This window comes from Pseudophryne corroboree, chromosome 8 (genome assembly GCF_028390025.1).
Source record: "Pseudophryne corroboree isolate aPseCor3 chromosome 8, aPseCor3.hap2, whole genome shotgun sequence".
Classification (NCBI taxonomy): Eukaryota; Metazoa; Chordata; class Amphibia; order Anura; family Myobatrachidae; genus Pseudophryne; species Pseudophryne corroboree.
In genome coordinates, this window is record NC_086451.1 from 71,953,430 (window position 1) to 71,980,047 (window position 26,618).

The window sequence follows — 26,618 nt, forward strand, 5'->3', positions numbered from 1 at the left end:
TTGTAAAGCCGAGACCCCTCGGGCAGCCGCCCAAGATGAGCCCACCTCCCTTGTGGAGTGGGCATCTACAGATTTTTGGCTGTGGCAGGCCTGCCACAGAATGTGCAAGCTGAATTGTACTACAAATCCAACGAGCAATAGTCTGCTTAGAAGCAGGAGCACCCAGCTTGTTGGGTGCATACAGGATAAACAGCGAGTCAGATTTTCTGACTCCAGCCGTCCTGGAAACATATATTTTCAGGGCCCTGACAACGTCTAGCAACTTGGAGTCCTCCAAGTCCCTAGTAGCCGCAGGCACCACCATAGGTTGGTTCAGGTGAAACGCTGAAACCACCTTAGGGAGAAACTGAGGACGAGTCCTCAATTCCGCCCTGTCCGAATGGAAAATCAGATAAGGGCTTTTACAGGATAAAGCCGCCAATTTTGACACGCGCCTGGCCCAGGCCAGGGCCAACAGCATGACCACCTTCCATGTGAGATATTTTAACTCCACAGATTTAAGTGGTTCAAACCAATGTGACTTTTGGAACCCAAAAACTACATTGAGATCCCAAGGTGCCACTGGAGGCACAAAAGGAGGCTGTATATACAGTACCCCTTTTAAAAACGTCTTAACTTCAGGGACTGAAGCTAGTTCTTTTTGGAAGAAAATTGACAGGGCCGAAATTTGAACCTTAATGGACCCCAATTTCAGGCCCATAGACACTCCTGTTTGCAGGAAATGTAGGAATCGACCCAGTTGAAATTCCTCCGTCGGGCCTTACTGGCCTCGCACCACGCAACATATTTTCGCCAATTGCGGTGATAATGTTTTGCTGTTACATCCTTCCTGGCTTTGATCAGGATAGGGATGACTTCATCCGGAATGCCTTTTTCCTTCAGGATCCGGCGTTCAACCGCCATGCCGTCAAACGCAGCCGCGGTAAGTCTTGGAACAGACAGGGTCCTTGCTGGAGCAGGTCCCTTCTTAGAGTTAGAGGCCACGGATCCTCCGTGAGCATCTCTTGAAGTTCCGGTTACCAAGTCCTTCTTGGCCAATCCGGAGCCACGAATATAGTGTTTTCTCCTCTCCATCTTATAATTCTCAGTACCTTGTGTATGAGAGGCAGAGGATGGAACACATACACTGACCGGTACACCCACGGTGTTACCAGAGCGTCTGCTGAGGAAGTCTGCTTCCCAGTTGTCCATTCCCGGAATGAACACTGCTGACAGTGCTATCACATGATTTTCCGCCCAGCGAAGAATCCTTGCAGCTTCTGCCATTGCCCTCCTGCTTCTTGTGCCACCCTGTCTGTTTACTTGGGTGACTGCCGTGATTTTGTCCGACTGGATCAACACCGGCTGACCTTGAAGCAGAGGTCTTGCTAAGCTTAGAGCATTGTAAATGGCCCTTAGCTTCAGGATATTTATGTGAAGTGATGTCTCCAGGCTTGACCATAAGCCCTGGAAATTCCTTCCCTGTGTGACTGCTCCCCAGCCTCGCAGGCTGGCATCCGTGGTCACCAGGACCCAGTCCTGAATGCCGAATCTGCGGCCCTCTAGAAGATGAGCACTCTGTAACCACCACAGGAGGGACACCCTTGTCCTTGGTGACAGGGTTATCCGCTGATGCATCTGAAGATGCGACCCGGACCATTTGTCCAGCAGGTCCCACTGGAAAGTTCTTGCGTGGAATCTGCCGAATGGGATTGCTTCGTAGGAAGCCACCATTTTTCCCAGAACCCTTGCGCATTGATGCACTGAGACTTGGCTCGGTTTTAGGAGGTTCCTGACTAGCTCGGATAACTCCCTGGCTTTCTCCTCCGGGAGAAACACCTTTTTCTGGACTGTGTCCAGGATCATCCCTAGGAACAGAAGACGAGTCGTCTGAACCAGCTGCGATTTTGGAATATTGAGAATCCAACCGTGCTGCCGCAACACTACCTGAGATAGTGCTACACCGACCTCCAACTGTTCTCTGGATCTTACCCTTATCAGGAGATCGTCCAAGTAAGGGATAACTAAAACTCCCTTCCTTCGAAGGAGTATCATCATTTCGGCCGTTACCTTGGTAAAGACCCGGGGTGCCGTGGTCCAAACGGCAGCGTCTGAAACTGATAGTGACAGTTCTGTACCACAAACCTGAGGTACCCTTGGTGAGAAGGGTAAATTGGGACATGAAGGTAAGCATCCTTGATGTCCCGAGACATCATGTAGTCCCCTTCTTCCAGGTTCGCAATCACTGCTCTGAGTGACTCCATCTTGAATTTGAACCTCCGTATGTAAGTGTTCAAAGATTTTAGATTTAGAATCGGCCTCACCGAGCCGTCCGGCTTCGGTACCACAACAGTGTGGAATAATACCCCGTTCCCTGTTGCAGGAGGGGTACCTTGATTATCACCTGCTGGGAATACAGCTTGTGAATGGCTTCCAAAACTGCCTCCCTGTCAGAGGGAGACGTCGGTAAAGCCGACTTTAGGAAAACGGCGAGGGGGAGACGTCTCGAATTCCAATTTGTACCCCTGAGATATCACCTGAAGGATCCAGGGGTCTACTTGCGAGTGAGCCCACTGCGCGCTGAAATTCATTGAGACGGGCCCCCACCGTGCCTGAGTCTGCTTGTAAAGCCCCAGCGTCATGCTGAGGGCTTGGCAGAGGCGGGAGAGGGCTTCTGTTCCTGGGAACTGGCTGATTTCTGCAGCCTTTTTCCTCTCCCTCTGTCACGGGGCAGAAATGAGGAACCTTTTGCCCGCTTGCCCTTCTGGGAACGAAAGGACTGCGCCTGGTAATACGGCGTCTTCTTATGTTGAGAGGCGACCTGGGGTACAAACGTGGATTTCCCAGCTGTTGCCGTGGCCACCAGGTCTGAAAGACCGACCCCAAATAACTCCTCCCCTTTATACGGCAACACTTCCAAATGCCGTTTGGAATCCGCATCACCTGACCACTGTCGTGTCCATAACCCTCTTCTGGCAGAAATGGACAACGCACTTACACTTGATGCCAGTCGGCAAATATTCCGCTGTGCATCACGCATATATAGAAATGCATCTTTTAAATGCTCTATAGGCAATAATATACTGTCCCTATCTAGGGTATCAATATTTTCAGTCAGGGAATCCGACCACGCCAACCCAGCACTGCATATCCAGGCTGAGGCGATTGCTGGTCGCAGTATAACACCAGTATGTGTGTAAATACATTTTAGGATACCCTCCTGCTTTCTATCAGCAGGATCCTTAAGGGCGGCCATCTCAGGAGAGGGTAGAGCCCTTGTTCTTACAAGCGTGTGAGCGCTTTACCCACCCTAGGGGGTGTTTCCCAACGCACCCTAACCTCTGGCGGGAAAGGATATAATGCCAATAACATTTTAGAAATTATCAGTTGTTATCGGGGGAAAACCACGCATCATCACACACCTCATTTAATTTCTCAGATTCAGGAAAACTACAGGTAGTTTTTCCTCACCGAACATAATACCCCTTTTTGGTGGTACTCGTATTATCAGAAATGTGTAAAACATTTTTCATTGCCTCAATCATGTAACGTGTGGCCCTACTGGAAGTCACATTTGTCTCTTCACCGTCGACACTGGAGTCAGTATCCGTGTCGGCGTCTGTATCTGCCATCTGAGGTAACGGGCGCTTTAGAGCCCCTGACGGCCTATGAGACGTCTGGACAGGCACAAGCTGAGTAGCCGGCTGTCTCATGTCAACCACTGTCTTTTATACAGAGCTGACACTGTCACGTAATTCCTTCCAACAGTTCATCCACTCAGGTGTCGACCCCCTAGGGGGTGACATCACTGTTACAGGCAATTTGCTCCGTCTCCACATCATTTTCCTCCTCATACATGTCGACACAAACGTACCGACACACAGCACACACACAGGGAATGCTCTGATAGAGGACAGGACCCCACTAGCCCTTTGGGGAGACAGAGGGAGAGTTTGCCAGCACACACCAGAGCGCTATATATATACAGGGAAAACCTTATATAAGTGTTTTTCCCCTTATAGCTGCTGTATTTTTAATACTGCGCCTAATTAGTGCCCCCCTCTCTTTTTTAACCCTTTCTGTAGTGTAGTGACTGCAGGGGAGAGCCAGGGAGCTTCCCTCCAACGGAGCTGTGAGGGAAAATGGCGCCAGTGTGCTGAGGAGATAGGCTCCGCCCCCTTATCGGCGGCCTTATCTCCCGTTTTTCTATGTATTCTGGCAGGGGTTAAATGCATCCATATAGCCCAGGAGCTATATGTGATGCATTTTTTGCCATCCAAGGTGTTTTTTATTGCGTCTCAGGGCGCCCCCCCCCAGCGCCCTGCACCCTCAGTGACCGGAGTGTGAAGTGTGCTGAGAGCAATGGCGCACAGCTGCAGTGCTGTGCGCTACCTTGTTGAAGACAGGACGTCTTCTGCCGCCGATTTTCCGGACCTCTTCTGCCTTCTGGCTCTGTAAGGGGGCCGGCGGCGCGGCTCTGGGACCCATCCAGGCTGGGCCTGTGATCGTCCCTCTGGAGCTAATGTCCAGTAGCCTAAGAAGCCCAATCCACTCTGCACGCAGGTGAGTTCGCTTCTTCTCCCCTTAGTCCCTCGATGCAGTGAGCCTGTTGCCAGCAGGTCTCACTGAAAATAAAAAACCTAAACTAAAACTTTCACTAAGAAGCTCAGGAGAGCCCCTAGTGTGCACCCTTCTCGTTCGGGCACAAAGATCTAACTGAGGCTTGGAGGAGGGTCATAGGGAGAGGAGCCAGTGCACACCAGATAGTCCTAAAGCTTTCTTTAGATGTGCCCAGTCTCCTGCGGAGCCGCTATTCCCATGGTCCTTACGGAGTCCCCAGCATCCACTTAGGACGTTAGAGAAATATATTGCACCAATATTTCTGTGTCCCCCCTCAGTTTTGCACCCTGATACTTAATCAGAAGTGAGAGGAAGGACCAGCGTCTCTGCAGCCTGTGTAGAGGAAAATGTCGCTGAGCTGTGTGAGCAGTGAGGACGAAGCCCTGCCCCCTTAAGGGCGCACTTCAGTCCCGCTTTTTTTTAAATATATATATATTTATACTGGCGGGGGTTAGGACAGTGCCTAGGCACTTATGTCCCCTCTTGCCAGTTTATTTTGAGGCTTTTCTGCTGCCCAGGGTGCCCCCCCCGCGCCCTTTAGTGCTGCTGTGTGTGTGGGAGCATGGCGCGCAGCGTGCGATCGCTGTGCGGTACCTCAGAATGCTGTCACTGAAGTCATCTTGATCTTCTTCTACTCACCCGTCTTCTGACTTCTGGCTCTGTAAGGGGGGTGATGGCGGGCTCTGGGAGCGAGCATCTAGGCGTACCTAGCGATCAAACCCTCAGGAGCTAATGGTGTCCTGTAGGAAAAAAAGCTGTGTTCCCTAATGCACACCGAGTGAATAATATTTCTACATAATAATAGTCAGATAATACGGAGATCTTAGTTGCGTATATCTGCAGATATAGGGTTAAGCCCCCAGGCCGATCGACAAGGCTTCTCCGTCACTGGGGGTCCCTAATACTAGGTATGGGCCGGGGGTGCAGGACCCCACGATGTCGGCACAGGTCGGCCACCCCAGGTCAGCACACAGGTGAGAATTAATAGGGGTTAATAAGAAGCACAGAAGTGCTATGTAAGTGGTGTGATTAAAAATAAGAATTTACTTACCGATAATTCTATTTCTCGTAGTCCGTAGTGGATGCTGGGAACTCCGTAAGGACCATGGGGAATAGCGGCTCCGCAGGAGACTGGGCACAAAAGTAAAAGCTTTCTGACTAGCTGGTGTGCACTGGCTCCTCCCCCTATGACCCTCCTCCAAGCCTCAGTTAGTATACTGTGCCCGGACGAGCGTACATAATAAGGAAGGATCTTGAATCCCGGGTAAGACTCATACCAGCCACACCAATCACACCGTACAACTTGTGATCTGAACCCAGTTAACAGTATGATAAACGTAGGAGCCTCTGAAAAGATGGCTCACAACAATAAACAACCCGATTTTTGTAACAATAACTATATACAAGTATTGCAGACAATCCGCACTTGGGATGGGCGCCCAGCATCCACTACGGACTACGAGAAATAGAATTATCGGTAAGTAAATTCTTATTTTCTCTGACGTCCTAGTGGATGCTGGGAACTCCGTAAGGACCATGGGGATTATACCAAAGCTCCCAAACGGGCGGGAGAGTGCGGATGACTCTGCAGCACCGAATGAGAGAACTCCAGGTCCTCCTCAGCCAGGGTATCAAATTTGTAAAATTTAGCAAACGTGTTTGCCCCTGACCAAGTAGCTGCTCGGCAAAGTTGTAAAGCCGAGACCCCTCGGGCAGCCGCCCAAGATGAGCCCACTTTCCTTGTGGAATGGGCTTTTACAGATTTTGGCTGTGGCAAGCCTGCCACAGAATGTGCAAGCTGAATTGTACTACAAATCCAACGAGCAATCGTCTGCTTAGAAGCAGGAGCACCCAGCTTGTTGGGTGCATACAGGATAAACAGCGAGTCAGATTTTCTGACTCCAGCCGTCCTGGAAACATATATTTTCAGGGCCCTGACTACGTCCAGCAACTTGGAGTCCTCCAAGTCCCTAGTAGCCGCAGGCACCACAATAGGCTGGTTCATGTGAAACGCTGAAACCACCTTAGGGAGAAATTGAGGGCGAGTCCTCAGTTCTGCCCTGTCTGAATGAAAAATTAGGTAAGGGCTTTTATATGACAAAGCCGCTAATTCTGAGACACGCCTGGCTGAAGCCAGGGCTAACAGCATGACCACTTTCCATGTGAGATATTTCAATTCCACAGTGGTGAGTGGTTCAAACCAATGTGATTTTAGGAGACTCAACACTACATTGAGATCCCAAGGTGCCACTGGAGGCACAAAAGGAGGCTGTATATGCAGTACCCCTTTGACAAACGTCTGAACTTCAGGCACTGAAGCCAGTTCTTTTTGGAAGAAGATCGACAGGGCCGAAATTTGAACCTTAATGGACCCTAATTTTAGGCCCATAGATAGTCCTGTTTGCAGGAAATGCAGGAAACGACCCAGTTGAAATTCCTCTGTAGGGGCCTTCTTGGCCTCACACCACGCAACATATTTTCGCCAAATGCGGTGATAATGTTTTGCGGTTACATCCTTTCTGGCCTTGACCAGGGTAGGGATGACTTCATCTGGAATGCCTTTTTCCTTCAGGATCCGGCGTTCAACCTCCATGCCGTCAAACGCAGCCGCGGTAAGTCTTGGAACAGACAAGGTCCCTGCTGGAGCAGGTCCTTCCTTAGAGGTAGAGGCCACGGGTCCTCTGTGAGCATCTCTTGAAGTTCCGGGTACCAAGTCCTTCTTGGCCAATCCGGAGCCACGAGTATAGTTCTTACTCCTCTCCGTCTTATAATTCTCAATACCTTGGGTATGAGAGGCAGAGGAGGGAACACATACACTGACTGGTACACCCACGGTGTTACCAGAGCGTCCACAGCTATTGCCTGAGGGTCCCTTGACCTGGCGCAATACCTGTCTAGTTTTTTGTCCACTCCCGGAATGAACACTGCTGACAGTGCTATCACATGATTTTCCGCCCAGCGAAGAATCCTTGCAGCTTCTGCCATTGCCCTCCTGCTTCTTGTGCCGTGGGCGACTGCCGTGATGTTGTCCGATTGGATCAATACCGACTGACCCTGAAGCAGAGGCCTTGCTTGGCTTAGGGCATTGTAAATTGCCCTTAGTTCCAGGATATTTATGTGAAGAGACGTTTCCATGCTTGACCACAAGCCCTGGAAATTTCTTCCCTGTGTGACTGCTCCCCAGCCTCTTAGGCTGGCATCCGTGGTCACCAGAATCCAGTCCTGAATGCCGAATCTGCGGCCCTCTAGAAGATGAGCACTCTGCAACCACCACAGGAGAGACACCCTTGTCCTTGGAGATAGGGTTATCCGCTGATGCATCTGAAGATGCGATCCGGACCATTTGTCAAGCAGATCCCACTGAAAAGTTCTTGCATGGAATCTTCCGAATGGAATCGCTTCGTAAGAAGCCACCATCTTTCCCAGGACCCTTGTGCATTGATGCACTGACACTTGTCCTGGTTTCAGGAGGTTCCTGACTAGCTCGGATAACTCCCTGGCCTTCTCCTCCGGGAGAAACACCTTTTTCTGGACTGTGTCCAGAATCATCCCTAGGAACAGTAGACGTGTTGTTGGAATCAGCTTCGATTTTGGAATATTTAGAATCCACCCGTGCTGACGTAGCACCACCTGAGATAGTGCTACTCCGACCTCTAACTGTTCCCTGGATCTTGCCCTTATCCGGAGATCGTCCAAGCAAGGGATAATTAAGACGCCTTTTCTTCGAAGAAGAATCATCATTTCGGCCATTACCTTGGTAAAGACCCGTGGTGCCGTGGACAATCCAAACGGCAGCGTCTGAAACTGATAATGACAGTTCTGTACCACAAACCTGAGGCACCCTTGGTGAGAAGGGTAGATTGGGACATGGAGATAAGCATCTTTGATGTCCAGAGACACCATATAGTCCCCTTCTTCCAGGTTCGCTATCACTGCTCTGAGTGATTCCATCTTGAATTTGAACCTTTTTATGTAAGTGTTCAATGATTTCAGATTTAAAATCGGTCTCACCGAGCCGTCCGGCTTCGGTACCACAAACAGCGTGGAATAATACCCCTTTCCCTGTTGTAGGAGGGGTACCTTGATTATCACCTGCTGGGAATACAGCTTGTGAATAGCTTCCAATACTGCCTCCCTGTCGGAGGGAGACGTTGGTAGAGCAGACTTCAGGAACCGGCGAGGGGGAGACGTCTCGAATTCCAATTTGTACCCCTGTGATACTACCTGCAGGATCCAGGGGTCCACTTGCGAGTGAGCCCACTGCGCGTTGAAATTTTTGAGACGGGCCCCCACCGTGCCTGAGTCCGCTTGTAAAGCCCCAGCGTCATGCTGAAGACTTGGCAGAAGCGGGGGAGGGCTTCTGATCCTGGGAAGAGGCTGCCTGCTGCAGTCTTTTTCCCCTTCCTCTGCCCCGGGGCAGAAATGAGTGGCCTTTTGCCCGCTTGCCCTTATGGGGACGAAAGGACTGAGTTTGAAAAGACGGTGTCTTTTTCTGCTGAGAGGTGACCTGGGGTAAAAAGGTGGATTTCCCAGCCGTCGCCGTGGCCACCAGGTCTGACAGACCGACCCCAAATAACTCCTCCCCTTTATACGGCAAAACTTCCATATGCCGTTTGGAATCCGCATCACCTGACCACTGTCGTGTCCATAAACTTCTTCTGGCAGAAATGGACAACGCACTTACTCTTGATGCCAGGGTGCAAATATCCCTCTGTGCATCTCGCATATATAGTAATGCATCCTTTAAATGCTCTATAGTCAACAATATACTGTCCCTATCCAGGGTTTCAATATTTTCAGTCAGGAAATCCGACCAAGCCACTCCAGCGCTGCACATCCAGGCTGAGGCGATTGCTGGTCGTAGTATAACACCAGTATGTGTGTATATACCTTTTAGGACATTTTCCAGCTTTCTATCAGCTGGTTCCTTGAGGGCGGCCGTATCAGGAGACGGTAATGCCACTTGTTTTGATAAGCGTGTGAGCACCTTATCTACCCTAGGGGGTGTTTCCCAACGTGCCCTAACCTCTGGCGGGAAAGGGTATAATGCCAATAATTTATTAGAAATCAGCAGTTTTTTATCGGGGGAAACCCACGCTTTGTCACACACCTCATTTAATTCATCTGATTCAGGAAAAACTATGGGTAGTTTTTTCACACCCCACATAATACCCCTTTTTGTGGTACTTGTAGTATCAGAAATGTTCAAAGCCTCCTTCATTGCCGTGATCATGTAACGTGTGGCCCTACTGGACATTACGTTTGTCTCGTCACCGTCGACACTGGAGTCAGTATCCGTGTCTGGGTCTGTGTCGACCATCTGAGGTAACGGGCGCTTTAGAGCCCCTGACGGTGTTTGAGACGCCTGGACAGGCACTAACTGATTTGCCGGCTGTCTCATGTCGTCAACAGTTTTTTGCAAAGTGCTGACACTGTCACGTAATTCCTTCCATACTACCATCCAGTCAGGTGTCGACTCCCTAGGGGGTGACATCACTATTACAGGCAATTGCTCCGCCTCCACATCATTTTCCTCCTCATACATGTCGACACAATCGTACCGACACACCGCACACACACAGGGAATGCTCTGATAGAGGACAGGACCCCACGAGCCCTTTGGGGAGACAGAGGGAGAGTTTGCCAGCACACACCAGAGCGCTATATATATGCAGGGATAACCTTATATAAGTGTTTCTCCCTTCTATAGCTGCTGTATATGTATTTTCTGCCAATTAGTGCCCCCCCTCTCTTGTTTTACCCTGATTCTGTAGCAGGACTGCAGGGGAGAGTCAGGGAGCCGTCCTTCCAGCGGAGCTGTGAGGGAAAATGGCGCTTGTGTGCTGAGGAGATAGGCTCCGCCCCCTTTTCGGCGGCCTTTTCTCCCGCTTTTTTTAGGAAAACTGGCAGGGGTTAAATGCATCCATATAGCCCAGGAGCTATATGTGATGCATTTCTTTAGCCATATAAGGTTTAAAACATGTTTTATTGCGTCTCAGGGCGCTCCCCCCCAAAGCCCTGCACCCTCAGTGACCGGAGTGTGAAGTGTGCTGAGAGCAATGGCGCACAGCTGCAGTGCTGTGCGCTACCTTATTGAAGACAGGAACGTCTTCTGCCGCCGATTTTTCCGGACCTCTTCGCTCTTCTGGCTCTGTAAGGGGGCCGGCGGCGCGGCTCCGGGACCCATCCAGGCTGAACCTGTGATCGTCCCTCTGGAGCTAATGTCCAGTAGCCAAGAAGCCCAATCCACTCTGCATGCAGGTGAGTTCGCTTCTTCTCCCCTTAGTCCCACGATGCAGTGAGCCTGTTGCCAGCAGGTCTCACTGAAAATAAAAAAAACCTATTTAAAACTTTTACTCTAAGCAGCTCTGGAGAGCTACCTAGCATGCACCCTTCTCGGCCGGGCACAAAAATCTAACTGAGGCTTGGAGGAGGGTCATAGGGGGAGGAGCCAGTGCACACCAGCTAGTCAGAAAGCTTTTACTTTTGTGCCCAGTCTCCTGCGGAGCCGCTATTCCCCATGGTCCTTACGGAGTTCCCAGCATCCACTAGGACGTCAGAGAAATAATATATACAAAGTGATAGGAAAAATAATAAGTGTTAATAAAGTGTTAGGGTGTGCCGACCTGAAGCAGCCCAGCCATACCGACACAGGGGCCACCGCACCCCACACCCACCCCATAAATAATTACAAATATATCTGGGTTAAATTCCCAGTGTAAGGCCACATGGTAATGGCACCTACAGCATCTGAGAGCCAGCTTACCTGGGGATACCCCTGGCTTCCCCTATGGCACTTCTGGAGTCAGCAATCCCTCCTATTGCTGACCCATTTATGCCTCTCTATATACAATACACAAAGTGGAAAGCTGCTCAATCAGATTGTAATGTCACTCAGGTGCTAAAAGGGGAGGGGTAATTCTGTGTAGGAAAAAAAGCTGTGTTCCCTAATGCACACCGAGTGAATAATATTTCTACATAATAATAGTCAGATAATACGGAGATCTTAGTTGCGTATATCTGCAGATATAGGGTTAAGCCCCCAGGCCGTAGCCAGAAGCAGAGCCTTTGAACTCACTGGAAGTAGGTCACACTTCTCTCCCCTTAGTCCCACGAAGCAGGGAGACTGTTGCCAGCAGTTCTCCCTGAAAATAAAAAACCTAACATAAAGCTTTTTCAGAGAAACTCAGTAGAGCTCCTCAGAGTGCATCCAGTCTCACTGGGCACAATTCTAAAACTGGAGTCTGGAGGAGGGGCATAGAAGGAGGAGCCAATTCACCCCCTTTCAAAGTCTTAAAGTGCCCATGTCTCTCGCGGAGCCCGTCTATACCCCATGGTTCTAATGGTGTCCCGAGCATCCTCCAGGACACGAGAGAGAAAAATTAGCAAAATGGCTAAATTAATCACTGATTAATAACTAAGAACCTAAAGCTTGTGATAATTCCGTAAATCATGATACACTTGTGAGCCACTGGCCTCATCGCAGAACTATTTTCACATCACTGTAGAATGAATCACTCCTTTTACTATTCCCAATTGTAAAGCACAACGTTATATGCTAACCCTTCGTACATAGCAGTAGTAGTAATAATAATAATAATAATAATAATAATAATAATAATAATGTTACAAGATCAGTTTCTTTATTACACTGTCATGATAAATCTGAATCCCCAGTACTCTGTGTATACTGTGTAGCGGTAAATGATTTCTATTTACCCGCCCTTTTGCTGACTCAGGTGACGACGATGGCGCCATCTTGAGTAAGGGACACACCTCCCAGTCCCTACATCCGCCCCGATCCTCTTCCGCCCTTACAGCTGCCCTCATTGTGACTGATGCCAGATCCAACACAAGTTCCACCGCGTAAATCCGCCAGCCTGTAGCGGGCTATAGGAAGGAAGGACGTACGCTGACATTACGCCCGGCTTGAGCTGAGGTTCGGCGAACGGGCCGGAGTGACGCAGTGTCCCCGGCTTGAGGCCTAGTGGCTTTTGTGAAAGGAAGCGTCGGCCCGGGAAGCCTGAGGCCTAGCCGCCTGAAGTCGAACCCGCCTGCCCTCGTCTCCGACGCCGCAGGCAGCCTGAACTCCACGGCTCAACCGCGGGAGAGGCCGGGGGCTGGCGGCCTTTGCCCGGAGTTGGAGTCCCGCGGTGCGTCCGGGGCTGAGGCCGCTCCTTCCGCCTCAGTCTCGGCCATGGCGAAGAACTACGAGGCCATGGAGTTCCCGTACTGTGACGAGGTGTCCAAGTACGAGCGGCTGGCCAAGATCGGGCAGGGGACCTTCGGGTAAGGGCCGGGGGCGTCTGTCCTATAGCTAAAATATATTGTATATATAATTTGTGCTGTGAATAGGAACTGCAGGCAATCACCCCCCACCGATCATCCTTTTAGTACAACCCCCCATAGCCATTATATGGGCTGGCACCACAGCACTATAATAAGTACTCTCTATGCACTATATGGCATTAATACAGTATGCAGTCAGTCGGGATCCTGGTGTCAAAATACCAACGCCGGGATCCCGACAGGGCCACCATACTGCTGCCAGTATATCGGCGAGGTTGGTGATTTCCCCTCCCATAGAGGGAGAATAGAACCTGTGGCGAGTACAGCTCACCACCAAGCCTGCGAAGGGCTTCATTGTGCTTGCCCCTGCTGGCATTCTGCCGCTCGGGATGCCAATGTTGGGATCCTGACATTCGGCATCCTGGCCATCAGGATCTCGTACCAATCCCACAAATACTGCCCACATTACCCTGGCTCTGCTCGTGTTGTGCTGCAATGTTAAATGCAAATCACAACCTGGTTTTGCAGTTATTATAGTAGTTTTTAGATCCCGCAGACAATTATACCCCTTTCACACCAGCACCTCTGAACACGGGTTATTGGCACATGAACGCGCATAACCTGCGTTCATGTGCGGTATGAAAGGGTACCGGGCTGAAATACCAGGTCCAGTGACCCGGTATTTCAACCCTGCTCTTGACCAGGATTGAACCCGCGTTCAACCCGGCTCACTGTGCGGTGTGAACGGGAGCCGGGTCAATGAGCCCCGGCTCCCGTTCACTCTCTATGTACAGGCGGCACTTGGAGATCATGTGACGGGCTGCTGACTGCAGTATGCAAGGCGTCTTACCCGGGAATGTCCCTGCATGATCCCGGGACCGTATTCCCGGGTAAGACCCTGCATTTTTGGTGTGAAAGGGGTATTAGTGGGTTTGGAAACCTGCTTGGTATAGCTAGTTTCTCTATCGTCCTAGTGGATGCTGGGGTTCCTGAAAGGACCATGGGGAATAGCGGCTCCGCAGGAGACAGGGCACAAAAAGTAAAGCTTTTCCGATCAGGTGGTGTGCACTGGCTCCTCCCCCCATGACCCTCCTCCAGACTCCAGTTAGATTTTTGTGCCCGGCCGAGAAGGGTGCAATCTAGGTGGCTCTCCTAAAGAGCTGCTTAGAGAAAGTTTAGCTAGGTTTTTTATGTTACAGTGATTCCTGCTGGCAACAGGATCACTGCAGCGAGGGACTGAGGGGAGAAGGAGTCAACTCACCTGCGTGCAGGATGGATTGGCTTCTTGGCTACTGGACATCAAGCTCCAGAGGGACGATCACAGGTACAGCCTGGATGGTCACCGGAGCCGCGCCGCCGGCCCCCTTGCAGATGCTGAAGACAGAAGAGGTCCAGAATCGGCGGCTGAAGACTCCTGCAGTCTTCTAAAGGTAGCGCACAGCACTGCAGCTGTGCGCCATTTTCCTCTCAGCACACTTCACACGGCAGTCACTGAGGGTGCAGGGCGCTGGGAGGGGGGCGCCCTGGGAGGCAAAATGAGTACCTATAAAGGCTAAAAATACCTCACATATAGCCCTAGAGGCTATATGGAGATATTTAACCCCTGCCTGATTTCTCAAAATAGCGGGAGACGAGCCCGCCGGAAAAGGGGCGGGGCCTATCTCCTCAGCACACGGCGCCATTTCCTCTCACAGCTCCGCTGGTCAGGACGGCTCCCAGGTCTCTCCCCTGCACTGCACTACAGAAACAGGGTAAAACAGAGAGGGGGGGCAAATTTATGGCGATATTTTTATATAACAAAGCAGCTATAGGGGAGCACTTATTATAAGGCTATCCCTGATATATATATAGCGCTTTTGGTGTGTGCTGGCAAACTCTCCCTCTGTCTCCCCAAAGGGCTAGTGGGTCCTGTCTTCATTAGGAGCATTCCCTGTGTGTCTGCTGTGTGTCGGTACGTGTGTGTCGACATGTATGAGGACGATATTGGTGTGGAGGCGGAGCAATTGCCAAATATGGGGATGTCACCTCCTAGGGGGTCGACACCAGAATGGATGCCTTTATTTATGGAACTACGGGATAGTGTCAACACGCTAAAGCAGTCGTTTGACGACATGAGACGGCCGGACAATCAATTAGTGCCTGTCCAGGCGACTCAAACACCGTCAGGGGCTGTGAAACGCCCTTTGCCTCAGTCGGTCGACACAGACCCAGACACAGGCGATGACTCCAGTGGTGACGGTGACGAATCAACCGTATTTTCCAGTAGGGCCACACGTTATATGATTTTGGCAATGAAGGAGGCGTTACATTTAGCTGATACTACAGGTACCACTAAACAGGGTATTATGTGGGGTATGAAAAAACTACCTATAGTTTTTCCTGAATCAGAAGAACTAAATGACGTGTGTAATGAAGCGTGGGTTGCCCCTGATAAAAAGCTGATAATTTCAAAGAAATTATTGGCATTATACCCTTTCCCGCCAGAGGTTAGGGAGCGCTGGGAAACACCTCCTAGGGTGGACAAGGCGCTAACACGCTTATCTAAACAAGTGGCGTTACCCTCTCCTGAGACGGCCGCACTTAAAGATCCATCAGATAGGAGGATGGAAAATATCCAAAAAAGTATATACACACATGCAGGTGTTATACTACGACCAGCTGTAGCAACTGCCTGGATGGGCAGTGCGGGGGTAGTTTGGTCAGAATCCCTGATTGAAAATATTGATACCCTGGACAGGGACAATATTTTACTGTCGTTAGAACAAATAAAGGATGCATTTCTTTATATGCGTGATGCACAGAGGGATATATGCACACTGGCATCACGGGTAAGTGCTATGTCCATTTCGGCCAGAAGAGCTTTATGGACGCGACAGTGGACAGGCGATGCGGATTCAAAACGGCATATGGAAGTTTTGCCGTATAAGGGGGAGGAGTTATTTGGAGTCGGTCTATCAGATTTGGTGGCCACGGCTACAGCCGGGAAATCCACCTTTCTACCTCAAGTCACTCCCCAACAGAAAAAGGCACCGACTTTTCAACCGCAGCCCTTTCGTTCCTTTAAAAATAAGAGAGCAAAGGGCTATTCATATTTGCCACGAGGCAAAGGTCGAGGGAAGAGACAGCAACACGCAGCTCCTTCCCAGGATCAGAAGCCCTCCCCGGCTTCTACAAAAGCCTCAGCATGACGCTGGGGCTTCTCAAGCGGACTCGGGGACGGTGGGCGGTCGTCTCAAAAATTACAGCGCGCAGTGGGCTCACTCGCAAGTAGATCCCTGGATCCTGCAGATAATATCTCAGGGATACAGGTTGGAATTAGAGACAGATCCACCTCGCCGTTTCCGGAGGTCTGCTTTACCAACGTCCCCCTCCGAAAGGGAGACGGTGTTGGAAGCCATTCACAAGCTGTACTCTCAGCAGGTGATAGTCAAGGTACCTCTTCTGCAACAAGGGAAGGGGTATTATTCCACTCTTTTTGTGGTACCGAAGCCGGATGGCTCGGTAAGGCCTATTCTAAATCTGAAGTCCTTGAACCTGTACATAAAGAAGTTCAAGTTCAAAATGGAGTCACTCAGAGCAGTGATAGCGAACCTGGAAGAGGGGGACTTTATGGTATCCTTGGACATCAAGGATGCGTATCTCCACGTTCCAATTTACCCCTCACACCAGGGGTACCTCAGGTTCGTTGTACAAAACTGTCACTATCAGTTTCAGACGCTGCCGTTCGGATTGTCCACGGCACCTCGGATCTTTACAAAGGTAATGGCCGAGATGATGATTCTTCTTCGAAGAAAAGGCGTATTAATTATCCCATACTTGGACGATCTCCTAATAAGGGCGAGGTCCAGAGAACAGCTAGAGATGGGATTAGCACTGTCTCAAGAAGTGCTAAAACAGCACGGGTGGATTCTGAATATTCCAAAATCCCAGTTAATGCCGACAACTCGTCTGCTGTTCCTAGGGATGATTCTGGACACGGTTCAGAAAAAGGTTTTTCTCCCGGAGGAAAAAGCCAAGGAGTTATCCGAGCTTGTCAGGAACCTCCTAAAACCAGGAAAGGTGTCTGTACATCAATGCACAAGAGTCCTGGGAAAAATGGTGGCTTCTTACGAAGCGATTCCATTCGGCAGATTCCACGCAAGAATTTTCCAAAGGGATCTGTTGGACAAATGGTCAGGGTCGCATCTTCAGATGCACCTACGGATAACCCTGTCTCCAAGGACAAGGGTGTCTCTTCTGTGGTGGTTGCAGAGTGCTCATCTATTGGAGGGCCGCAGATTCGGCATACAGGATTGGATCCTGGTGACCACGGACGCCAGCCTGAGAGGCTGGGGAGCAGTCACACAAGGAAGAAACTTCCAGGGAGTATGGACGAGCCTGGAAACGTCTCTTCACATAAACATTCTGGAACTAAGAGCAATATACAATGCTCTAAACCAGGCAGAACCTCTGCTTCAGGGAAAACCGGTATTGATCCAGTCGGACAACATCACGGCAGTCGCCCATGTGAACAGACAGGGCGGCACAAGAAGCAGGAGGGCAATGGCAGAAGCTGCAAGGATTCTTCGCTGGGCAGAGAATCATGTGATAGCACTGTCAGCAGTGTTCATCCCGGGAGTGGACAACTGGGAAGCAGACTTCCTCAGCAGACACGATCTTCACCCGGGAGAGTGGGGACTTCATCCAGAAGTCTTCCACATGCTGGTAACCCGTTGGGAAAGACCAATGGTGGACATGATGGCGTCTCGCCTCAACAAAAAACTGGACAGGTATTGCGCCAGGTCAAGAGATCCGCAGGCAATAGCTGTGGACGCGCTGGTAACGCCTTGGGTGTACCAGTCGGTGTATGTGTTTCCTCCTCTGCCTCTCATACCAAAAGTATTGAGAATTATACGGCAAAGAGGCGTAAGAACGATACTAGTGGTTCCGGATTGGCCAAGGAGGACTTGGTACCCGGAACTTCAAGAGATGATCACGGAAGATCCGTGGCCTCTACCTCTAAGGAGGGACTTGCTTCAGCAGGGTCCCTGTCTGTTTCAAGACTTACCGCGGCTGCGTTTGACGGCATGGCGGTTGAACGCCGGATCCTAAAGGAAAGAGGCATGCCGGAAGAAGTCATTCCTACTTTGATTAAAGCAAGGAAGGAAGTAACCGTGCAACATTATCACCGAATTTGGCGAAAATATGTTGCGTGGTGCGAAGATCGGAGTGCTCCGACGGAGGAATTTCAACTGGGTCGATTCCTACATTTCCTGCAATCAGGATTGTCAATGGGTCTCAAATTGGGATCTATTAAGGTTCAAATTTCGGCCCTGTCGATTTTCTTTCAAAAAGAATTGGCTTCAGTCCCTGAAGTCCAGACCTTTGTTAAGGGAGTGCTGCATATACAGCCTCCTGTGGTGCCTCCAGTGGCACCGTGGGATCTAAATGTGGTTTTGGACTTCCTAAAATCTCATTGGTTTGAACCACTAAAAAAGGTGGATTTGAAATATCTCACATGGAAAGTGACCATGCTTCTAGCCCTGGCTTCTGCCAGGAGAGTGTCAGAATTGGCAGCTTTATCTTACAAAAGCCCATATCTGATTTTCCATTCGGACAGGGCAGAACTGCGGACTCGTCCGCATTTTCTCCCTAAGGTGGTGTCAGCATTTCATCTGAACCAGCCTATTGTAGTGCCTGCGGCTACAAGTGACTTGGAGGACTCCAAGTTACTGGACGTTGTCAGAGCATTAAAAATATATATTGCAAGGACAGCTGGAGTCAGAAAATCTGACTCGTTGTTTATATTGTATGCACCCAACAAGATGGGTGCTCCTGCGTCTAAGCAGACGATTGCTCGTTGGATCTGTAGCACAATCCAACTTGCACATTCTGTGGCAGGCTTGCCACAGCCTAAAGGAGAACACGTTTGTAAAATTTTACAAATTTGATACTCTGGCTAAGGAGGACCTGGAGTTCTCTCATTCGGTGCTGCAGAGTCATCCGCACTCTCCCGCCCGTTTGGGAGCTTTGGTATAATCCCCATGGTCCTTTCAGGAACCCCAGCATCCACTAGGACGATAGAGAAAATAAGATTTTACTTACCGATAAATCTATTTCTCGGAGTCCGTAGTGGATGCTGGGCGCCCATCCCAAGTGCGGATTATCTGCATAAGTTGTACATAGTTATTGTTAACTAATTCGGGTTATTGTTAAAGGAAGCCATCTTTCAGAGGCTCCGCTGTTATCATACTGTTAACTGGGTTTAGATCACAAGTTGTACGGTGTGATTGGTGTGGCTGGTATGAGTCTTACCCGGGATTCAAAATCCTCCCTTATTGTGTACGCTCGTCCGGGCACAGTACCTAACTGGAGTCTGGAGGAGGGTCATGGGGGGAGGAGCCAGTGCACACCACCTGATCGGAAAAGCTTTACTTTTTGTGCCCTGTCTCTTGCGGAGCCGCTATTCCCCATGGTCCTTTCAGGAACCCCAGCATCCACTACGGACTCCGAGAAATAGATTTATCGGTAAGTAAAATCTTATTTTCTCTTTCATCCACTAGGGGACACTGGAACTTATCAGACAGCTGGGGTGTGAAGTATGCAGACCGAAGGTGGCACAATCTAAATAAAATAAATGATGCCCCTTATAATTTTTTTTTTTTATGGTGATATTTGGCTTTTTTTTTTTTTCTGGCCTAGGAACTACATATATTTTGGCTGATGAACCATTACTGAGCACAGCTGCAGCAATAAAAGTTTGGTCCTATAGTATATCCAACTTGTATCAGAGTTATGGGGCTCATAACCTACTACAGAGGTTCTCAAATGTGGTACTCAAGGCTCCACGACGGCCCAGGTTTTACATTTATCCATGCTTGGCCACAGGTGACTTGTGGGCACCTCAGTCAATTTGATTTAACCATCTGTACTGAGCCATGGCTATACCTAAACCCTGGAGCATCGGGGTGGCTTGAGGACCGCATCTGAGAACCTCTGATCTATGGGCTAACTCTCCGTTCTGCTGATCTGTGACCACAAACACAGATCAACTGACATTTATGACCTGGGAATTGGCAAAAAACACAACATCTTAAAAAGCCAACTCGCCGAACCCCAATAAAATATATATACATATATATATTTTTGTAGTCAAATACAGGTTTTCCAACATGTTGGATTTCCGTGACCAAGGCAGCGGGACAATGTCTCTAGACCTCCCTGATGTATGGGGACCTATTAGGTTGGGGACAAGCTTATTGCACTTTACAATTACAAGGTATATGTTATGTGCATGATATAATGTGTATGTTGTACCTGTGACAAGTTATGGAATTTTCCAAACCTGCTCACTCTGTCTGTGCCACCCCCAAACAGAGAGGTGTTTAAAGCCAAGCATCGACATACTGGCAAGAAAGTGGCACTGAAAAAAGTACTGATGGAGAATGAGAAAGAAGGGGTAAGTGGGTACTTTTGGCTTTGCCCATCGCAGTCCGTAATCTTTATGCCCTATATTTAATGTAGGTTTTAATTAGTTCTTGTGTATTGGATCACTTCAATCTACAGGTATGGCTATAACGTCCTGTGATTAGATGAACTCTCCTATGTGGATTGGGCACAGGTGTTATTATTCAGCCAATCGTTTAGCAGCAAGGTTCCATATTGGGTTCATATGTTACATTTATATGTTGGTCAGATTGCTGTTTCAAATCACACGGAAACATAACATAAGGTTACTACGAACCCTGGAGGCTAATTGAATCGCCACCATTATGTTCTATATAAGGGGAACAAATTGTTTTTGGGTGGTTTTAAATATTTAGTTCAATATTGGTCGCTGTTAAAAAGGTAAAGCAACATGCTCAGTGAGAATTGCATTCTAACGTGCACAAACCATTCCATTTTCTGAAGTTTCAAACCGAGTCAGTGAGCTTTCATGATGCCTTTGAATTTGGGATTGAACCTATTCCTTCTATAAAGGCTAGTGAGGTTCTTGAGGTATGCTAGGCTGAATGACAGGACAGTGGACCTTGTAATGTGGAATGGTCATCTGGCGACACTACATTCACTGTGCTATGCTTTCTCCTGGTTGTAGGACACAATATTGGGATTCTCTGTGGGAATCTGTTTTTACATGTCTTTCTTTCTATCCTAAGTTCCCCATCACCGCTCTGCGTGAAATAAAAATTCTTCAGCTTCTGAAACACGAAAATGTGGTGAACCTCATTGAGATCTGCAGGACAAAAGGTAGAGAATGTTGTGTGTTAGAGCTGCATGTACACGTGGTTCCTGGGGTATGTGCTGGAGTAGGGTGCTTGGCAGCAAGCTGAGGTGGGAGTGCATGATCGGGGGCTATATACAAGTGATCCCACTTACTGCCAGCGGCTCATACAGATGGTTTGTCTATACTGAAGAATGAAACATAGACTTTGATGGCAGATAATAACCACTTTGCCCATCTAGACTGCACGAAACAGATAGACGTGCACACTTGGGTTATTTTTATGTTGGGAGCCATTTAACCTGCTGGTATATTTCTAGAGTGTGAGAGGAAACCCACACATGCATGAGGAGAATGTACAAACGTCAAACAGTTAAGGCTGTGGTGGGATTTGAACCCATGGCCATGTGGCAGTAATTCTAACTATTACACCACCCGTACTACCCATTGATTCAGTAGGTAGTAGCCCTTAAGACCTTCCAAAAAAAAAAAAAAAGTACACTGGGAACATGATCTGTACGCTGGCAGTGAAGGGGTTTACATTATTGGCAAAACTACCAAAGACCAAACTAAACATATAGGGACACATGTACTAACCTGGCGTTTAGGTAGAAATAAGCCGTAAACTAAAACTAATTGGACACTTGCTTTCTTTGTATATGTTGGATTAGGCAGACATGAGCTAAATGTGGATTAGATCCTGGAGTAAAGTGCAAATTTAGCACATAAATAGTATTGGTAAATTAGCTGTGTAGTCCTAATAGATGAAACTTAAGTTCCCTATTTAGCTATAACTCTTTAACGTCTATTAAGTCTGAACTGTCCTGTAAGACACTGTAGGCGTTGCTTTATAAAGGTGGAGTAAGCAGCATATGGGCTGAAGTATATTAAAGTACCTTAGTATAAAACTAGCTCCGTGGTTTATGAACTGTGCCGGTATTGGCACTGTGTGGCCCCACGGTAACAATGATGGCTGATATATTGCAATCTGTCCTGATCCGGAAAGTTGACAAATCATTTTAAGGCTATTAGGACATCTGTTCTCCCTGGGTTTACTTTGTTTTGCATGGAAGGAACTTCCTAGCCCCTCACCAATTTGGAATAAGGGTTGTTTTCCATTTTTGGCATGCACTAATGCACTACTCTATTTTTATAAAATAGTCTTTGCCTTTTAAATGTATGCATAGAACTCACCCCTTCGGTGTTGGTAGGTTGCACTCCTGATTGCACAGAGGTTGTGGCTTCTTTTACCCCCCCCCCCCCCCCCCCCCAACCTATTTGTGGTAAGATTAAGTTGTACAGTTTGGTCCTTAGTGGTTTTTGCCAACTGTGCACCTGTCGCCTACACACAGTGACGACCATTATTTTGTGGGTTACACCAGGACCGAGGTGACATTCCTGCAGTACCCTTCCACTGTTTGTAGGCCAAGGGTGTACTTCAGAGTGTTCAATGCATAAGCTTACGGTGTGAGTGTCAGAGCCTTTCCGAGACTTTTTCGCCCACCTAGTTTCTCCCACAGCGAACCAGTATAATAGATGCAAAGGAAGCATCTTCTTGGTGTTTGATTTCTGTGAGCATGATCTGGCGGGACTGCTCAGCAATGCGCACGTCAAGTTCACGCTCTCCGAGATCAAGAAAGTTATGCAGATGCTGCTCAATGGCCTGTACCACATCCACAGGAACAAGGTGCGCCAAAGCCCAGCACTTGGGTTTCTGTTTATAAATAACCTGTGAGTTTTTATACACTTTAATGCGAATATTCACAAATCTATTTGCAAACGTTCAGGGTCTGTTTATAAAAACTGTGTGGAAACAGTGGTTTTCCCATAGCTCAGGTATTATGTCATTTAGAAATACATGTTGTGGGAGTTGCATAACTTTTTCTAGATGTTTGGTAACACAGTTACTAATGGGTGAATTCAGTTCCCAACACCGATGCAATGGAATGGCACATCGTTTCCAGCCGGTATTGCAAGTCTTCCCTTGCACCCCAAAAGTGCAAGGGAAAACTACTTACAATGCCGGAACATCCTTAATTGGCTGATTTTCACACTAACGGGTGATGCCTGGTGGAAGTATTGTGCCCCAATCTCTCCCCCTCCTCCTCCTCCACCCCCCCCCCCCCATCCCCCCATCCCCCTAAAAAACAAAAACCTTCAAGTATGTGTTATAACAAATATTGGGGTGATATAAGTTTGTGTTGCCTTTTTAGAGCATCATAGAACTACTATATCTGATATTGTACTGAGTTGTTGTTTTTTTATTTTTTTTTTTATAGTTTTGCACTATTTATATTTAAATATAAATGTATTTTTATGTTGCATTTACAATTTACAGCAAAGGCTCCCTAATTCATGAGATGTTATTAAATGTGAATATTTTTTAATTTGTTTTTCTTTAAACAGATACTTCATAGAGATATGAAGGCAGCAAATGTGCTCATTACCAGAGATGGGGTATTGAAACTTGCAGACTTTGGGCTGGCAAGGGCATTCAGCCTGGCCAAAAACAGCCAGCCCAACAAATACACTAATCGTGTGGTCACCTTATGGTATCGGCCTCCCGAACTGCTTTTAGGTGAGATTAGTTACTGGTTTGATCACATTTATAGTATGATTTACTTATTTGAACTCTTAATGGAAAAGTATATACATTATAATTTCAAAAATTCTTACAGCTACAATCCCCCAAATCACTTTATTTTATGGTACCGTTCACTGGAGCCCCGTAGACTGTTCTATGCAGCCATTTTTTTTCCAGGGTTCTAAGGTTCGTTTCACAGCTCTGGTTGGAAAAGATTGTGGCTTGTAATTGGTTCTGTGGCATGCAGTTACAGTACTGGCTGTCCGGGATACCAGTGTTCAGGATACAGACCCCAAGATCCTGACAGCCGGAATCCCAGTGCACCAGGGCTTTTCCCACTCTTTGGGTGTCCATGACACCCATAGAGTGGGAATAGATCCTGTGGTGAGCGCAGTGAGCAACAGATCCAGCAAGGGGACTCTTGGCACTTACACTGCTGCCGGCATTCTGCTGGGATATTGACAGCCGGCATCTCGCCAGCCAGGATTACGTATGTGACCCGGTTCTATGGTGCACACCTCGACCTCCATTACCTTAAAGTTGCAAATGCAACAGTTTGATTCTTCAGTTATCCTTCTTAATTCAGGGTTGAAGAGCCTCCACCCCACCCCTTTTTATAGAGATGGTATAATAAGTAAGCCTTTTTGTATTCAAGATATCCAATTACATATTTGCTATAAGCATTAACCATTGGGCAGTACGGGTGGTGTAATGGTTAGCATTGCTGCCTCACAGCACTGAGGTCATGGGTTCCATTCCCACCATGGCCCTAACTGTACGGAGTTTGTATATTCTCCCCGTACTTGCGTGGATTTCCTCCGGGTACTCGGGTTTCCTCCCAAAATCCTAAAATATACTGGTAGGATAATTGGCTCCCAACAAAATTAACCCTAGTGTGAATGTGTGTACATGTGGAAGGAAATATAGAGTAAGCTCCACTGGGGCGGGGATTGATGTGAATGAGCAAATATTCTCTGTAAAGCGCTGCGGAATATGTGTGCGCTATATAAATAACTGATAATAATAATAATTCTCATAGCTTGTATTCCTGTGATTGTGGTGACGACTGAAGCTCTTACTAAATGCTGTAAAACTAACCTGTTTTCTAGGTGAGCGTGACTATGGCCCACCAATTGACTTGTGGGGAGCAGGTTGCATTATGGCGGAAATGTGGACCAGAAGCCCCATCATGCAGGGAAATACAGAACAGCATCAGCTGACCCTGATCAGCCAGTTGTGTGGGTCTATAACACCTGAGGTGAGTGCATTTTTTGATGGGGCTAGAATATGGGCACTATGGATTAATTGAACTAGCCTATTGCAAGCTACCAGGCCATGCTCCTGCAAAGAAAGACCCAACACTGGTCATACGTTCTAGAATTGCTGGTCTGGTGTTTATCATTTTCTATTTATTTTTTTGTTCTCTTTTTAATACTTCACGTAAGTTAATTTTGAGTGGTTTGTTTTCAGGTTTGGCCGAATGTGGACAAGTATGAACTATATCAAAAGTTGGAACTACCAAAAGGTCAAAAGAGGAAAGTAAAAGAGCGATTAAAGGCCTATGTGAAAGACCCATATGCGCTAGACCTTATAGATAAGCTGCTAGTCTTGGATCCACTACAGAGGACAGACAGCGATGATGCACTTAACCATGACTTCTTCTGGTCTGACCCCATGCCCTCTGACCTGAAGAACATGCTTTCCACTCACAACCAGTCCATGTTTGAATATCTGGCCCCTCCCAGGAGAAGAGGCGGTCACATGCCGCAACCAGCCACTAACCAGGGAAGGAACCCCGCCACAAGTCAGTCAGAGTTTGAACGGGTCTTCTGAAGACCTTCAGATGATGTGAACATTATTTATGAGAATGAAAAGTTTTCTTAATAGTCTTAATGTTTAGAGTTGCCCAGGTTTTCAAGCTTGGATTACGACAAATGAACACGATTATAGAACTCTTGGTCTATGCCACACAATGCCGGGACTAATACACAAACACACCTCTAGTTTCCTTCCAAAGACAAATGTATATAAATGTTCCTCTACCCATAGATGACTTTTCCATATCATGGAAGTTTGCATTCAGGATTAGTAGCTTGGAACTAATATGGTTCTTGCCCAGAAGGGGTGGCCATTCTGTTTGTTGGCTACACGGACCTAGTCTTCCTCTCGTACAGCTACTGTAATCTGTACTTTTTATCGTGATGGGATTGAAATTCTCTTTCCTGGAGTCGGTCTATAGTGGATTGACAACTGTTTTGTTTATTCACTCTCAATTACTACTTCTCTGTATCTTGAAAAGTAACATTAAATGGTCCCTGTTTACTACTATTCTTGGAATCGTGTATTCATCAATTCTGACTCACTGGGGCATATGTAATAGGGTCCTGAGTTTGCCGGCGGTGCGGGATGCCGGGCAATCTTAGACTCTTTGTCCCTTTTAATAAAAAAATAAAAAAAAATAATTTACAAGGCATAACCTTGTAAATTTCCGTTTAAAAAAAAAAAAAAGTCAAATCAGCCGGCATCCCGCTCCTCTGGCAAACTCCGGACCCTGTTACATTTGTCCCTTTGTATTAACTGACTGTCAAAGAAAACAGGGTTTGCAGACATTGGTTTCCTGCTGTTCTGCTCTTTGATGGTGTTGCTATTGCAATATATTACTATCGACATACTGCAGCCAATGGAGGTGGTTACTTTTTTTTTTCCTCTTACATCCTAGAGCAGGCATTCCCAACCACGGTCCTCAAGGCACACTAACAGTGCAGGTTTTAGTGATATCCAGGCTTCAGCACAGGTGACTTAATTAGCACCTCAGTTATTTTGATTTAACCATCTGTGCTGCAGCCTGGATATCACTAAAACCTGCACTGTTGGTGTGCCTTGAGGACCGTGGTTGGGAATGCCTGTCCTAGAGGATGCAGGGGTCTACATTAGTACCATGGCGTA

General features: G+C 48.0%; 1 protein-coding gene across 4 annotated transcripts; it reads left to right on the top strand.

The window, feature by feature from the left end:
* Positions 1-12,377: 12,377 nt before the first annotated feature.
* CDK9 (cyclin dependent kinase 9) lies at positions 12,378-26,000 on the top strand. 4 transcript variants are annotated; one of them, XM_063936640.1, is made up of 7 exons: positions 12,378-12,888; positions 20,245-20,326; positions 21,024-21,114; positions 22,609-22,775; positions 23,495-23,666; positions 24,782-24,930; positions 25,143-26,000. In XM_063936640.1, exons 1-7 carry the CDS (start codon positions 12,797-12,799, stop codon positions 25,503-25,505), a joined length of 1,116 nt encoding a protein of 371 aa, XP_063792710.1. In that variant the 5' UTR covers positions 12,378-12,796; the 3' UTR covers positions 25,506-26,000. The 4 variants fall into 4 exon arrangements, with proteins under 4 accessions (XP_063792710.1, XP_063792709.1, XP_063792707.1 ...); XM_063936639.1 differs by having other exon boundaries at positions 12,379-12,888; positions 22,597-22,775; XM_063936637.1 differs by lacking the exon at positions 12,378-12,888 and adding an exon at positions 20,025-20,146 and having other exon boundaries at positions 22,597-22,775.
* Positions 26,001-26,618: the final 618 nt, after the last annotated feature.